Consider the following 17,287-nt stretch of genomic DNA (forward strand, 5'->3'; position numbering starts at 1 on the left):
CTAGTTTAGCGAACCTGCAACAGATCATTAGTATTGAGTCAATTTGGAAAATAGTCCAGAAAAATAGCTTAATCTTTGAGACTTTGGCCTTCCAGAAAATGCGAGTGAAAATCTCATTGTGGCAGCCAGACTTTTAGTAAGACAGTTAAGGAAGCTCACAAGTGTCTAAAGTTCAAAGTTCAAATTGTGCTATCGAGTCGATGAGAGGGAATAGAAGGTTTGGGAGAATTCGATTGTCTTGTTCATTGGATAATACACAAAAGTTACACATATATATACTGCAGCCCTAACTATAGAAAAAGAAACTTAATTATTTTAAGATCTAATGATTTATGAAATATTCTACCATAAGAATCTAATTAAATAAATCTAATTCTAGGGATATAATCTATTACAAAAGGAAAAAATTATATACATGCAATTAGTTGTTTTTTCCCACTCTCCCTCAACCTTCACATAAGTGTTTTCTATTCTCAGTTTGAAAATAATACTCTGAAACTAGACTATTTAATTCTTTGTTAAGTACATTAGCAAGTTGGTGATGTGTGGATGCATAAGGTGTACAAATCAATCCACTCCCTAATTTTTCTTCGATGAAGTGTTTGTCAACTTCAATATATTTTGTTCGATCATACTATATCAGATTATGAGTTATGCTGATGGCAAACTTATGATCATAATAGAGTTTCATTGTACCATCACATGTAATGTCTAAATCTTCTAAAATGATCTTTATCTAAAGCAGTTCACCTGCACCCTTTGCCATTGTCCAAAATTCTATTTCTACACTTGACCCTGCTACCATATTCTGTATTTTACTCATCTGTAGTACTAGATTATTGGCAAGAAAAGTGCAATATGAGGTGGTTGACCTCTTGTCAATAATTGATCCAGCATAACTATTGCCTATATATTCCTCAAGAACTAAACCTCTATTTCTTTTGAGGAGAATGCCTTTTCTTGGTGTACCTTTAAGATACTGCAACACTTGGCTAGTTGCCTATAAATGGACTTCTTTAGGGCTGTGCATAAACTAACTGATCGCACTTACTGTATGTGCTATATTTGATCGCGTGTAACATAGATATAGGAGTCTTCCTACCAGGCATTGACACATTTCTCTCTCTACTGCTAAATCCTCTTCTACATTTGTCAGTTTAAGATTTGGGTCTATTAGAGTACTTACTGGTTTGCATGTTGTCTTGGTCGTTTCTTTGAGAAGATCAGTAACATACTTCTGTGGGGACATAAAATGCCTTATCTAGAGTGAGCTGCCTCATTCCAAGAAAATATTTCAACTGGCCTGATGCCTTGATCTCAAACTCTTTAGCCAAGTGCTGATTTTGATGTTGTCTCTTCCTGTCATAATCACTTGAGGGTGAGTGTTTACTTAATATTTTATGGTCCCCTTGGCTTTCCTTATATCCCATGATCATTATACCTAATTGCTTAAGTCCGTACAAGGCCTTCTTTGACTTTGGAGAAAATAGGTGCCAAATTGTGTCTATAACCTGGTGGGACCTCCATATGAGTTTCGTCCTCTAGTTCTCTATGCATCAATGCATTTTTAGCACCAAACAACTACAATTTCCAACCAAAATTAGCTGCTAATGACAATAATATTCTGGCAGTATTTCACTTTGTAACCAGAGCAGAGGTCTTTAGATAGTCAATTCCATAAATTTGAGTATATCTTTCGGTCATAAGTCTTGCCTTGTATATTTCTATCGATTCATCTACTCTATACATTACTATATATGCCTACCTACTACTTACTGGTTTTTTTGCTGCCGACAACTTCATCCTATACTTTTTTTAATCTAATACCTCCATTTCCACATTCAGTAGATTGTTCCTATTTCTCACAGGACAAAGCGTAAGATAAGGTAGTGAAATTTACAATTGTGTTCAGGCAAACAAGGAAGGTCTTATGAGATGATGGAAATTTTTTTAAATGATAATAAATGTGAGAGGTGGTATAAATGTTGTTCTATTCACTCTCTAGTCCCTTTCCTCATAGCAAGCGAAGGTCCTGTGCATTATTGCTCACACGAGATTCAGTTTCATCTTGCTATGAAGGATTAGAAAATTGTTACCTTATTCTCAGGATCTGGGTTGGAGTTGGAGAGTCCATAGATTCTAGGATCATCATCTTCCTCCTTTTTAACACCTTATCTTTGCCAAATCTCACATTTCAAAGGCAGGGCCCCTGCCTGTTGTTTCTTGAGGAATGTCATGTTCTGGCTCAGACATAGGAGTTGACACAGAGGAATGAAGTAAAGACTCTTGATTAATTACAGGTAATATTGGCAAGTTTAGTAAAAGATTCTTATCGTCCATTATCAAATTCACTCCTTGAAGATAAGGAGTGATGAAGTTAGAGTCATGCTTATGGAAAGTAACATCCACCAAAACATAGAACTCTTTTGATGATAGTAACCCCTATATCCTTTTTGAGTTCATGAATAACCCTCACATACACACTTTAATGCTCTTGGATTGAATTTTCTGCAAGTTGGACTGTGAATATGGATGACTGATACGCACCTAAATATCCTGGGGACAAAATGATTTATTATGTATAGATTAGGTTAGTATGTGGAGAGAATGTCCGTTGAACTCTTTAATCCCAAGGCTCTAGGTGGTAAATTAAAATATATATTAATTTCTATTTTTGTTTTGTTTTAATAAAAGTAAAAAATTAATATATATATACACACACATTGCAAACATGCATGCATGTCGCAGTGTGTGTACATATATATACACAAAAGACTCACATGTGTTTATAGCAATGGCTATATATAAATATCTATATCTACTTTTATTCTTGTTTTAATAAAGAAATTCATATATATTAGATTACATATATACATATACTAATGTGTATGTATATTAATTTTTAATTATTTTTTGTTCAATTTTTTACTAAAATAGATATAGAAAAGAAAAGGTTGGTTGGTTCCGTCTGCGATCGGACAAGACTGAACCATTTCTTAATTCGGTTTTTGATTGGGCTCAGGCGATCCAATCTGGACTGGTGAACACCCCTAGTGGCTATTGTCAAAGGTGATCCTAAATCTAGGTTTTCTCGGTAGAGGGGAGTAAAATAGAGGGATCTTCTCTCCCCATTATTTTTTTTCATGATCATGGCAGGTGGTCTTAGTTGAATGTTAGTTTGTGATTGTGATTCTTTTTCCCCTTTATCACAAGGTAGGCAGTGACTTCCTATTTCATCTTTTGGAAGGATCGTTGGAGGGGAGAGTTGCCCTTTTGCTATTCGTTTTGAGGAAAATTGGGAGAATAGATTATTATGATTGTGAACAACATGGAAGATATTTATGTAACATGTTGTAAACTTTAAGTAAAATGATGACTTTCGTAAACTCATATCTAAAACATAGGAATTCCACTGATTAGGAAAAATAGAGTTTCGCACTAATTGGGGAAACAGAAATTTTTTCCCAAAGTGGTTGAGTGAGTGGCCGACCTATAGCTTTTCCACACATTTTCCTTGCTTATAGTTTCCCTTTTAGACATTTTACACCTACCTCCATTTTTATGGATTAGCTTGATAGACCTTGGCATTTTTTTTGTTATCTTAACGATAGGGAACAACAAAGTTGGTGTCCTTGATTAACTTTCTTTGAAAACTTTTATCCTACTCAGACTTGTGATGTTACTTGGAGTCTTTCATCCTCAAAGTTTTACACCTCCAAATCATTTTTTTTTTAATTTCTCATTGGCAACCACTATTACTATTTTTTTTGAAAGAAAAATGTGGAAGTGTATTAATGATAGGTGGCAATGGGGCATCGCACATGTACAAAATTTACATATCAATAAGTATATCTACAATAGAAGCAAAGTCTACCTTACTATCTGTTGATAAGGATTTCATGCTAAATGTAATACTTTATTAATTAGAGTTCTAATGGTATCATTATATTCTATAATTAGAGTTTAAATAAAATAAAAATAACCAGTTTATATATATATTTTAAATGCAAACAAATCATAAGTAATAAAAATTAGAAATTTATTTTCTCTAAAAAACTTCATGGTATCAGAGTTAAATAAAATAATTTTAGAATTCTTTCCAAACCGTAAAATAGCACAATATACTGGGTTGATATTTTTTTATCCAGATATACTCTCATCACCACCCAAAACGGATTTGATCCTGCCGATGTGTTCTATGGTATTTACGGTGATTTTAAGCGGCAGTGGAGACACTGGTAAAAAGGTGTAGCCGCATTCTAGAGATGCCGGTAAATTGGTGCAGTTGCACTCTGTAAGCGTCGATGAAAAGTGCAGACGCACTCTAGAAGCGCTGGTAAAAAGTGTAGCCGCACTCTAGAAGCGTCGATAAAAAGTAACAGGTGCACATTCATATACGCTAAAAAGGTACAACAGCACACTGGAGGCGACGGTAAAAAAACTGCAGCCATACATCCTCACGCGCTGGTAAAAAATGTCGCACATCTGAAACGCCAGTAAAAAGGTGCAGCCACACATCCAAATATGCTGGTAAAAAGTTAAAGCTGCACATCCGCAAGTGCTAGTAAAAAATTACAGCTGCACATCAACAGACGCCTGTAAAAAAGGCCACACCATTACCTTTTTCTGCGTACGTTCAGAGATATGTCCGAAGAAGACGAGCCAAGCTGACTTAGAGCCGTTTTAAAACTAAACCCGAGCCATTTAGAGCCGAACCAGATCTGGTTCCCTTTTTTGTCATTTTTTCTTTTTTTTTTTGGCATTTTTTAGCTCTTTGGTGCAAATAGGAGGTTTGTTTTTCATTACTGGGTATTTTTTTTTCTTATTTTTAGCATTTTAAGATGGTAGAAATAAAAAAGGTGAGTGTTACTAGTTTTAATAATCTTTCATTATAAATCAATCTCGTAAAAATTGATGATACTAATTATCTTAGTTGGTTGAGATTTTATTTATTGTTCATCAAATCTAGAGGATTGCAGGATTACATTACTGATGTGATGAAGAAATCAGATGTTGGTAGTTTAGAATATAATAGATGAGACTCTAAGAGCTCATTGGTAATGTCATGGCTCATAAATTCCATACAACCCCATATTGTTAGAAGATATCTGTTGCTTAACATTGCCGAAAGAAGATGAAATGCAGCATCTGTTACATATTCATAGATGGGTGACGATGTCTATATTTATGAATTCCAGAATAAAGTTCATGACACAAAATAAGGAGAGAGAACTATTTCTCAGTATTTTTCTGAATTAAACGAATTATGACAGAAGTTAGATTACTATCAAGATTTTCAAACAGAGTGTCTTGTAAATGCAGTCAAATTTCAGAAATTGATAGAAAAAAACAAATTTATAATTTTTTAGTTGGGAACATCGATTATGATCAAATACGGGTCCAAGTGCTTGGTAAGGATTCCTTTCCTTCATTGGAACAAACTTATGTTTATGTTCAGCGAGAAGAGAGTAGAAAAAATGCCATGCTTTACATTGCACTAGTTGAGAAAGCTACATTAGTTGCTCAGTCTGGTGAATCCAGAGATATATGGAAGTGTAACTATTGTGGCAAGGCAAGACACATTAGGGAAACTTGTTGGAAGTTGTATGGAAGACCAATTAGAGGTCGGGGAGGAAGAAGAGGTGGAACCACAAGAGATCAAGTTAATTTTGTTGAAACTGGGTAACACCTGGTTCACCATCCGTTGGAGTCTTTTTCAGAGAAGAAATTCAAAATTTGAAACGCATTTTGAGTCAACTTAACTCTTCATCAATTATTGCCGTATAAAAAATGATAAAATTAGGTATTGTTCATCTTATTTCCACTCATAATAATTGGATCATAGACTCTGGAGCTAATAAACAAATGACAGACTGTTCTAAAGAATTCTTAACCTATTCTTTTTGTTCTGAAAGGGATAATGTCTGTATAGTAGATGAGTTATACACCCCTGTGTCGGGAACAGGTTCCATTAATTGTACTCCTACTATTATACTGTCTTTAGTTTTACCTATGTCTAGTTTTTTTAATAATATTTTATCTATTAGTGTTATAGCTAGATATTTCAACTGTAAAATTGAATTTTTTCCTGATCATTGCATTTTTTAGGATCTTCAAACCAGGAAAAAGATTGACATTGGTAGACTGTAAGATGACTTATATGTTTTGGATAGACATCTTAACTTACTTGGAAATCAAGCAACCATTGGGAATAAAGAAGTCAATATGTAGATACTACAATGGCATCGACAATTGGGACATCTTTCTTTTTTTGTTTTAGAAAAATCATATTATAAATTATTTAAAAGAACTTCTATAGAGTTTTTATTTTATGATGCATGTGAACTTATTAAACATAAGAGGAGCTTTTATCATTTAAGTAATAATATAAGTACTGATTCTTTTATGACTATTTACTCTGATATGCGGGTATCTACTCAGAATACCTCTCTTTTTGGTCATAGATGGTTTGTTACTTTTATTAACTGTTGTACTAAATTAATATAGGTTTATTTGTTAAAAGCAAAATGTGATATATTTTCATGTTTTCAATCTTTCAACAAAATAATATGTACACAGTTTGGTGCTAAAATTAAAATTTTGCGAATTGAGAATGGTGCAGAATATATAGATAGTGGATTCCGTGCCTACTTGGAGTTAAATAGGATAATTCATCAGACAAGTTGTGTTTATACAAGTGAACAAAATGAGTTTGTTGAAAGAAAAAATAGATATATAGTAGAGGTAGTTCGGCCACTAATGTTTACAATGAATCTACCAAAGAGTTACTGAGAAGATGCAGTTCTCTCAATTGTCTATCTTATTAATAGAATGCTTTTGCGGGTCTTGAATTTTAAAAGTCCTATGGAGGTTTTGAAAGAAAAAAATTTCTACATTGTTTCTCCAAAAGTGTTTGGATGTGTGTGTTTTGTTCATACTAGAAATGTGGATAAGTTAGAATTTAGAGCTCTTAAGTGTTTATTTGTTGGATATTCTTCTATCTAAAAAGGCTACAAATCTTATCATCCACCATTTATAAAATATTTTGTAATTATGGATGTTACCTTTAGGGAGAATGGGTCTTAGTTCAACTTAAATCCAACATCTCTGCAGGGGGAGATTGAGAAGGAAGATCAACCTAATTGGGTAACAATTAAGAATCATCTTTAGGAGGAGAATTCTATTACAGAAAGTTTTAGTCAAGAAGATAATGCTGTACATATAGATAAATCAGACTTGAAAAGATATCTTTCTCGTGATTTATCAGATAAACCTATTGGTATTTGAAAGAGAACGAGAACTTGCACTAAACACCCTATATCTAATTTTGTTTATTACGACTCTCTATCTCCCTTCTATAGGATTTATTTTTTATCTGTTTTCTCTGTGTCTATTCCACAGGATTGAAGAGAAACTCTAGGAGATCTCAAGTGGAAGAAAGACATGATTGAAGAAATGAGAGCACTGAGAAAGAATGAAACATAAGAATTTGTTTCACCTCCACATGGAAAGAAGATAGTTACAAATGGGTATTCACCGTAAAACACAAAGAAAACGGATCAATCGAAAGGTACAAAGTTAAATTGGTGGCTAAAGGATTTACTCACACCTATGAGATTGACTATCAGGAGACATTTGCACGTGCTGTGAAGATAAACACAATTAGGATATTTTTGTCTTGCGTAGCTAATCTTGATTTAGATTTACAGCAGTTTGATGTAAAAAATGCATTTTTCCATGGAGACTTAGAGGAAGAGGTGTACATGTTTCACTTGGATTTGAATATGAGAGGACGCAAAGAAAAGTTCACCAATTAAAAAAAGCCTTATATGGATTGAAGCAGTCTTCAAGAGTATGGTTTGAACGGTTTAGAAGAGTTATGATCTCTTTTGGATATAAATAAAACAATGCGGATCATATCTTATTTATCAAATATCGTGAGGGTAAGGTCACTCTTCTCATTATTTATGTGGATGATATTGTGATGACTGGAGATGATACAAAAGAGATGGTTCGGTTGAAAAAACTTCTTGTTTAAGAGTTTGAAATAAAAGATTTAGGAAATTACAATATTTCTTGGGATTGAAGTTGTCAGATCCAATAAAAGGATTTTCATTTCTCAAAAGAAGTATATTCTAAACTTACTAGAAGAGACTGGTATGATGGATTGCAAACCGACAGAATCACTTATTGAGAGTAACCACAAATTACAAGCAAGTAGTGATACATCAGTTGAGGGAAGATACTAGAGACTTGTTGAAAAACTCATTTATCTCTCACATACCAGATCTGATATAGCATATGTAGTTAGTCTTGTAAGGCAGTACATGCATGATTCTCGTGAGACTCATTTACATGCTGTATTCCGCATATTACGATACCTGAAATCTACATCAGGAAAAGGTCTGCTCTTTTCTAACTATGGTCACTTTAAAATAGAAGCATTTACAGATGTTGATTGTGTTAGATCCCTAAATAATAGAAGATCAACTATAGGTTACTGCACACTTGTAGGAGGCAACTTAGTCGCATGGAAAAGTAAGAAACAAAGTGTGGTTGCTCGCTCCAGTACTGAGGCAGAATATAGAGCAATGGCCGAAAGAGTACTTGAATATGTGAAGTACTATGCTTGCAAAAGCTAATGAAGGAGTTAAAACTATTTGAAGATGAGAAACTATCCCTGTTTTGTGATAATAAAGCAGCAATTAACATTGCTCATAATCCAGTTCAATATGACATGAGAAAACACATTGATATTGATCGACATTTCATAAAAGAGAAGGTGGTTGTTGACTCTCTATGCTTATATTATGTATCTTATGGTAATCAGGTGGTTGACATTTTTAGTAAATGACTATGCAACAAATCTCTTCAGAACCTAATTTGCAAGTTAGGCATGTGTGATATTTTTACGCCAATTTGAGAGGGAGTGTTGATAAGGATTTTATGCTAAATAGAATATTATATTAGTTAGAGTTCTAATAGTATAATTATATCTTATAATTAGAGTTTAAATAAAATAAAAATAACCAGTTTATATATATTTTTTAAATGTAAACAAAATATAAGTAATAAAAATTAAAAATTTATTTTTTCTAAAAAATTTCTTACTATCAATATCGTGTCCTATTATAGTAGTACCAAAATAATGGAACCAATGTCTTTTAAGGTATTGATGTCAAGTTTTTTTCCATAAAAAACACGCTTGTTTCTTTCTTTCCAAATGATTTAAAATATAGTGAGAGGGATGAGTTTGAAAAACTTATTTCTTTTGCCGATACCTTCCCAAAATAATTCACCGGAGACAGTGTTTGCCGTGACCCAACATAGCCCCAGTAGGCCAAGAACCATTGTCTAAAGTTTGTGAGAGATTGGGCACCAATGAAGAAGATGGTTGCATGATTCCAGACCCATTTTACAAAGGTAACATCTGTTTGCAATGGGTATTCCTCTTTTCATGAGATTATCCAAAGTTAGAATTTTTTTCTTAACTGCTTTCCATGTGAAAAAGATATCCCGGGTGAGGCACCCGATTTCCAGATGATTTTGGCTGGGAACTTTTTTGATTGCAATTTATTCGGTCATCCAAAAAATCATAAAATGAACTGACAGTGAATTGGCCGTTACTCTTATATTTCCAGCGCAACTTGTCATCTTGATGTTTTAGTTGAGTGTGTGACAAAGTTAGAAGGAAAGCTTCATATTCTTCAATTTCTCAATCATGTAAATTCCTCATTACAGTAACATTCCAACTGTCAAGGCTGCTAGGAGGGACAACATCTCCAACAAGAGCATTTTTGAAGCTAGAGATGGCATAAATTTGTGGAAATCTGTCTTGAGAGACGCTGACCCGCACCAAATGTCGTTCCAAAATTGAACTTTGTAACCATTTCCAATGATCCAAGACAGTACAATTTAGAAAAGCTGGGCAGATATTCATGATGTTCTTCCAGTGACTTATGCCATATTTATATTTTTTGATATGTGATAAGTTCCTTTGATCACCACGAAACCATTTGCAATCAATAACCTTTTTCCATAGACATTCTTTTTCATTCCAGTATCTCCAAATCCATTTCCCAAGGAGAGTTTTGTTTAATTTGACAAGAGTTCTCAGTCCCAAACTGCCATCCCACACCCGTTTTTTGACTTCAGTTCAGTTGAAAAGGTGGCATTTTTTCCTTTCACTATCCACATCTCCCCGTATGAAGTTGCATTGTATTGTTTCTAATTTTTTCACGACCTTAGTTGGAATATTGAACACCGAAAGATAATAAATAGGCAAGTTGGAGAGTGTGCTCTTGATGAGAGTAAGCCTTCTCCCTTTGGATAAAAATTTCTTTTTCCAGGTTGCTAAGTATTGTATTGACAACCATTATATCCACATCAAACTTTTTTCTTATAATTTTTTGAAGGTGAAAACACTCTTCAAGGTTGGAGCTTTCATAACAAATGACTTTTTTTGAAGTGGAGATCTCATAAAGCTCCAACAGTTGTTTGATGTGTTTTTATTGTTCACTGGGAAATTATCATCTAGGTCTTCACTGTTGTATGGTGTGAAAGTTGTGAAATAGATTGTTTTCTATGTTTGGGGTTGTGCAAGAGTATCTTGACCTAACTTGGATCACTACTGCAATGTGTTGAATAGGGAGGACGGGGATCATTAGATGTTATGGGCGGCTGAGGGGTGTTTGCTGGACTTTAGGTCATTTGGTTGGAATGAATGCAAGAATTTTTAAGCACTGATTTTCAGTTGCCTTCAATTGTTTAGAAAGATCATCTTCTTTGCCCATGTTTCTTTTAGAGGATGCCTTTATCTTCGAATTGTTGGTAATAAAGTGTGATTTGATACCGAATATTGCAAGGTGATTTGATACCAAATATTAGATGGTCTTTATTGGAGTCCTTCGTAACAAAGTGTGATTTGATACCCAGTATTAAAAGGTGATTTGGTATCCAGTATTAAATGGTAATTTGATGCCAAATTACTCTTTTAAGGATAGTTGATGTATTCTTTCCTTATTTTGTATGTATCAGCCTTTTTGCCTTAGCTTCTCGGATTGCTAGTTTCCTTTCCTTTAGAATGGAATTGTGTATACATTGTATTCTTGAAAGTTGAAACATACGATACAAATTTATGTGAAAATCTTTCTTTTCAAGTTAGTGTTTAGGACTGCTGTAACTTATGGGTTTTAAAAGAGTTTCAAATTGTAGCTTTTAAAAATCAAAACTATTTTTTGAAGTTTCAAATGTAGTTTTCATTTAGACCTAATAAAAGTAGATTTTGGCATTGATTTTTGCAAAAAACACTTTTTATCTTTCCTGTTTGGTTGTAAAAGTATTTTTGAAATGCAAAAGTTAAAACTAACAGTTGCCCCAAATGGATGCATAAATTTTATTTTATCTACTCTACAAAGGGGTTGGATCTCTATTTTTGTATTATTTTGCTGCTTCTTTTTTTGCCTTTTTTTTGGGTGATTAGAGGATATCTTGTCTCTTCTCTTTGTTAAAGTCCTTTATCTTTAATAAAATAACTTATTTTGTGAAATAATACACTCTTACATATCTAGATGCATACGTATGTCATCCATTTTAGTACATATATAGATACATTACATACATAATTACGCACGCAAGTACATATATACATACGTATGAGTTTTGATGTATATGTACATAAGTTGGGACATACACACATGTATATACACACACCTATTATCTTAAACATCTTGCAATCCTTGCTGTATGTTTTTCTAATTTTCTTTCTATCATTGTAGGATGTCATATCTTCCCCTTCTCTTCTGTAACATCTTTGTCTCTTCAATAGAGTTCTTCTTTTTCATTATGTACATATATATACATATAATGTAAACATCTTTTTGGGTCTATGTGAAAATATTTTGTCCTTTATCTATTGTTTGATATTAATTCATTTTTTATTATTTGGATTGCTTCATTGTCTAGCTTTTTTCCTGTAGTGCATTGAACAGTCATTCTGAACTTGTCTTCTGATATAGGTGAATTTCAAGGGCCAGCACTAGTTGCCATTATGGAAGGGGCCAGCTTGAGCATAGAGGAGGTAAGCAGTCTTCAGCTCCTTCCGCCATGGAGACTTCGAGATGAGACTCTCAACTATGGTCTTGGACTGCTTAGTTGTTACTTCATTTGTGATCTCCTGTCAATTGCTTCTGCTGGCTATTTTTATATGTTTGATCCTCGTGGGTTTGCACTTTCTGCACCTTCAAGCCAGTCTCCTGCAGCAAAAATGTTTTCTTTGATAGGTACTCTTGTGATTTAACTATATGTCATCATCCATTAGTATTTCTGATGCAGAATAGGAAGCTTCTAAAGTTTGCATATTCCAGTAATAGGAGATATGAGGTAGAACCAGTAAAAGAACATAAAATTTTTGGGAAGTTAACTAAAAGGATATGAATTTAATTTCATTTTCTATGTATTGGAAAGTTTTAAAATAAGAAAATAGAAAGATTTATTTTTCCATTTCTTAGATTTCTTATTTCTATAATTCTTTTTATTTAACTTATTTTCCTATTACTAGATGTTCTAGATTTCCTATTTTGAATGTTTTTGGTGCCCATAAATGAGGTTACTAGTTTAGTTTTTAAGTAGATTACCTATAATTATTATTTAAATATTGAGATATTGTTTTATTTATTGAGATCGAAAATCTCCAGATTTTATTCTTAATAAAATTTTCGAAGTTTTGTTTTTAAGCTCTCCTTGTCCTATATCAGTTGGTATTAGAACCTAAAATCAGCAAACCATGCTTCCCAAATTTTCTCATCTCGACCTTCTTGCGCCCCCCAAAAAGAAATAAAGAAACAAAAAAACCTTAAAATACTACCACAACTGCCGAGAGCAACAGGAGAGAGAAGACAACAACTGTCGGCCAACATAATTTTCAGCCACCATTAGGCGGTGATGCATACTGCTGGTTATGTTCACCTTAGAGGAGTTCAGGTCAAGTCCTCCACCAAATTTCAACAGTCACCAACGTTGGAAATGGCTACACTCTCCACTTGAAGTTGTCCTTGTCACTTTTTTGTCAAAAATGACCCTTCCACTGACTCAAGACCTGACATTGGTGTATCCAGTTGAGTTTTTTGTTAGTAGACTGTCACTAAAGACTTGGTAGAAGTCAGAGCGTGACTCTCACATGTGACCAATGCACGTGACTTTTGATATTCTGAAGTAATTTGTTGATTGGTTCGAATCGGTTTGACTCGAGTTAGTTCAATTTGTTTGGTTCAGTCACCTCTAGACTTGTCTTAAGTATTTTTATAATGATTCTTGAGGTTTATAGATGTGCTCTTTCACTTTCGGAGGTTAATTGACTCATATTTTAATTTTTTATTCACTTTGCAAGTTGATATTGGATAAAATGTGTTTGGTGTTAGAGGAGCATTGAATTGATTTGAAATATAAGTTGAGTTTTTTTAGTTACATTATATGGAGTAGATAGTTCAATTACGAATAATGATTTACAATATACTTTATACGAAACTTTTGATTGATATGGATATGTTGAGAAAATTAAAATTATCAACATTCTGCAAGGTTGCGAGTTTTGGTAACCTATGAATTTTGTAGAAGATGTTATTTAGGATCTACATTCCCCCCAAGGACATTATGTATATGATAAATGTTATCAAATGAAATTGAAAATTATTTCTCAATATCTAAAATAGTGAAAGAATGTGTTTTCTCTGCAGTAAACAAGAAGTCACAGGAGCAACATGATACTTATTGTTATAAATGGCTGAAAGATATAAAACTAGTTATCTAGAATTTAAGTGATAAGATTGATGTATATGAAATTAAGATAAAAAAATAAAGAAACTCTCGAATATGCAATTACACAGGAACCGAACATATCTTAAACTTTAATAGCATGTGAAGAACAAGAAAATGATGAAAGAGTGAATGACTTGGTGATTAAGCAAAAACTTATGGAAGTGTTGCAATGTAATGATAAAAAATTACATTCTGCTTCTTGCTTCTCCAAGTAACCAGGTTGCTTCCTACGAGCGTGCAATGAATAATAGTTAATCTCCTACATCTGAAGATCCAACCCAATCAACGTCTGTAGATCCAGCCCAATCAACATCTGTAAATGTTTCTATCTTACAGTGACTATTTTTGAAGAAGAACATACTTTTTCCTGATGTAGATTTTAAATATCATAATATATGAAAAAAGGTATGTAAACGAGGCTCGCGAGGATCATGCACGTGCGAAATCACCAGGCTAATTGTATATGCTAAATTAGGTTCGGTATGTGAGAGATAAATAAGTTTTCCTACTAATTTCTGATATCTATCCAAGTCTACTGATGTACCAATTCTCGCTTATAATTTGTGATTGCTTTCAATAGGAGACTCTGCCGGCTTGCAGTCCATCATAACAGTCTCTTCTAATAAGTATATGATATATTTTCTTTGAGAAATAAAAATTGTTTTATTAGATATGACAATTTCAATTTCCAAGAAGTACTACAGTTTTCCTACGTCTTTTATTTCAAACTCTTGAGTAAGATGTTCATCAATCGAGGCATTTTCCTTGTATTATCTCTAGTTATAATAATATCATTTACATAAATAATGAGAAAAGTGATCTTATTATCGCAATGTTTGATAAATAAGTATGATCAACATTGCTTTATTGATATCCAAAAGAGATCATAACTCTTTTTAAAATTTTTAAATCATCCTCTTTGAGACTGTTTCAACCCGTATAGGGACTTTAATTTGCAAACGTTCCCTTGTGTTTATTCATCTTCAAATTCAGGGAAAATCCCCATGTATACCTCTTCTCTAAATCTCCATAGAGGAATATGTTTTTCACATCAAACTGTTATAAGTTACAATCATAGTTGGCTGCACAAGATAACAATATTTTGATTGTATTCATTTTCGCGACAGATGCGAATATCTTCTGATAGTCTACTCTATAGGTCTGAGTAAACCCTTTAACTACTAATATAACTTTTTACCTTTCAATCAACTTGTATGTTTTGTGTTTCATAATACACATCCATTTGCAACCGACCATCTTTTTTTTTTGATGGAGGTAAAATAAGATCTCAAGTTTTATTCTTTGCTAAAACTTTCATTTTTTCAGTTATGACTTTTTTTCATTTGGGATCCTATAGAGCTTCTTTCCAATCCTGTGGAATAGACACAGACAAAACAAATAAGACAAAAACTCTATAAGAGGGGGAGTTATAAGAAATAAAGTTAGGCATATGGTACTTAGTGCAAGACTTGACTCCTTTTTTAAGAACAATGAGTTTATCTATATTATTAGATAAATAACAAAATAAAGGTAACTCACCAGTATTTTCAGGAACTGAGGAAGATTCTTGACTTGAAATAGAATGCATGTGACTTTCTTTGTCTTATTCTTCCTTTAAGACCTCTTCAAGTCTGGTCTTTTCAGTTGCCCAACGCTATCTTCTTGAATGAAACTTTCCAAAGTAGAACCCTTTAATATAACTGTTAAGAGTTAATGAATTAGGCATACCCTCTTCCTTCTCACTCTCCCCTGAAATGGTGTTGGCTTTAACCAAAATAAAGCTCGGATTTCTTAAAAGTAACATTCATAGTTACAAAATATCTTCTAGACAGAAGACGGTGATACTTATAATCTTTTTAAGTAGGGAAACAACTAACAAATGCATATTTAAGAGCCTTGGGCTCCAACTTTTACGGATTGCTAATATGGACAAAATAAACACATTCAAACACTTTTGGGAGAATAATATAAGAATTTATTCTTTGCAAAATCTACAAAGGACTCCTAAAATCAATAGTTTTTAGGGGTATTCTGTTGATAAGATAAGTGACTAAAAGAATTGCATTATTTTAGTAACATTATTTTGTTCACTGGTGTAGGTACAACTTGTCTGATGAATTATCGTATTAGGCTCAAAGTAGACATATAATCCACTGTCCATATGTTTTATACCATTATCTATTTTTAGAATATTAAGTTTAGCATCAAATTGTGTACATATCATTTTATGAAGTGACTGAAAGCATGATAACACATCACTTTTTGCTTTCAACAGATAAATCTATGTTAATTTAGTATAATAAACAATAAAATTAACAAAAAATTTATGAACAGATAAAAAAGTATTCTGAGTAAGTATCCAAACATCAGAGTGAATAGTCATAAAAGTCATAGAACTTCTATGGTTATTCACATGATAAGAACTCCTTTTATTATATAGTTCATATGCATTACAAAATAAAAAATTTATAAAAGTTATTTTAAACAAACTAGGATATAACTTTACTTAAAGTAAAGAAAGATAGATGTTCCAACCGTTGATGCAACTGTAGAATTTTCTGATTGACCTTCATATTGTCAAAGGCAACTTGATTCCCAGTTATGTTTTGACTTTTGTTCAAGACATATGCGCCATCCTGCCGTCTAACAGTGCCAATTCTCTTCCCTTTTTGAAGATTTTGAAAGATACAATAATCAGAAAAAAATTTAATTTTACAGTTAAGATCTCTTGTGAGAACACTAATAGATAAAAGATTATCAGAAAAATTTAGTATATGAAGGATTGAAAACATAGTCATAATGGAAGCATAATTAATGAAATCTGTTGCAGATATAAAAGTATATGATCCGTCTACCATTCGGACAATTTTCCTTTGTATTTCAAGGAGAATAGGTTAGGAAGTTTTTAGAAAAGTTTATCATGTGTCTGTTATTTTTAAAATCTATAATCTAAGTATCAAATTGGAAATAATAGGGAGATGAGCAATATCTGATTTTACTATTTTTGATGCATCACTAGTTGATGAATAGTTGAGTTGAGACAGGATATGCTTTAGGCTTTAAATCTTCTTGTTTGGACCCCAATAGTTGATGAAGAGTTATTTGAAATAGGAACAACCAATTTTTTTATTTATTTCATTGTTTAAAATAAATAGAGACATAGAAAGAGTAATACCTACTTGCTAATCTTATAGGGATAGAACACACCTTCTAATCAATACCAATGGAGGCAAAACTAGATCGGGAAAAATGGCGGCTATATGCTCAGGAACCAAAAGAGGCTGACTAGGCTGGAAAATGGCGACAGCTTGCGACTAGAGCGATCAACTGGCAGATGAGGTTGGTAGGTCAGAAACGATGGTGGAACTGGCGGCAAAAACAGATCTGCGCGACCAAAGGAGGCTGGATGGTTTTGCGCAGAAGAGATGGATTTGTGTGAGGGCTCTGCGCGTGACGGAGTTCGCTGACCAGC

The 17,287-nt window shown here is 33.1% G+C and overlaps 1 protein-coding gene across 5 annotated transcripts in view; it reads left to right on the forward strand.

Annotated features, from left to right (window-relative positions):
- Positions 1 to 17,287, forward strand: part of LOC110824378 (Zinc finger, C3HC4 type (RING finger) family protein) — an 89,407-nt gene that overhangs the window by 36,062 nt on the left and 36,058 nt on the right. For all 5 annotated transcript variants that reach the window (XM_088222070.1, XM_088222071.1, XM_088222074.1 and 2 more), the window contains one exon: positions 12,018 to 12,281. In XM_088222070.1, the coding sequence (XP_088078196.1) occupies positions 12,018 to 12,281 (264 nt within the window). The remainder of the gene's footprint in view (positions 1 to 12,017; positions 12,282 to 17,287) is intronic.

The sequence above is a fragment of the Carica papaya genome, chromosome 6 (assembly GCF_054855325.1).
Source record: "Carica papaya isolate Zhongbai chromosome 6, ASM5485532v1, whole genome shotgun sequence".
NCBI lineage: Eukaryota > Viridiplantae > Streptophyta > Magnoliopsida > Brassicales > Caricaceae > Carica > Carica papaya.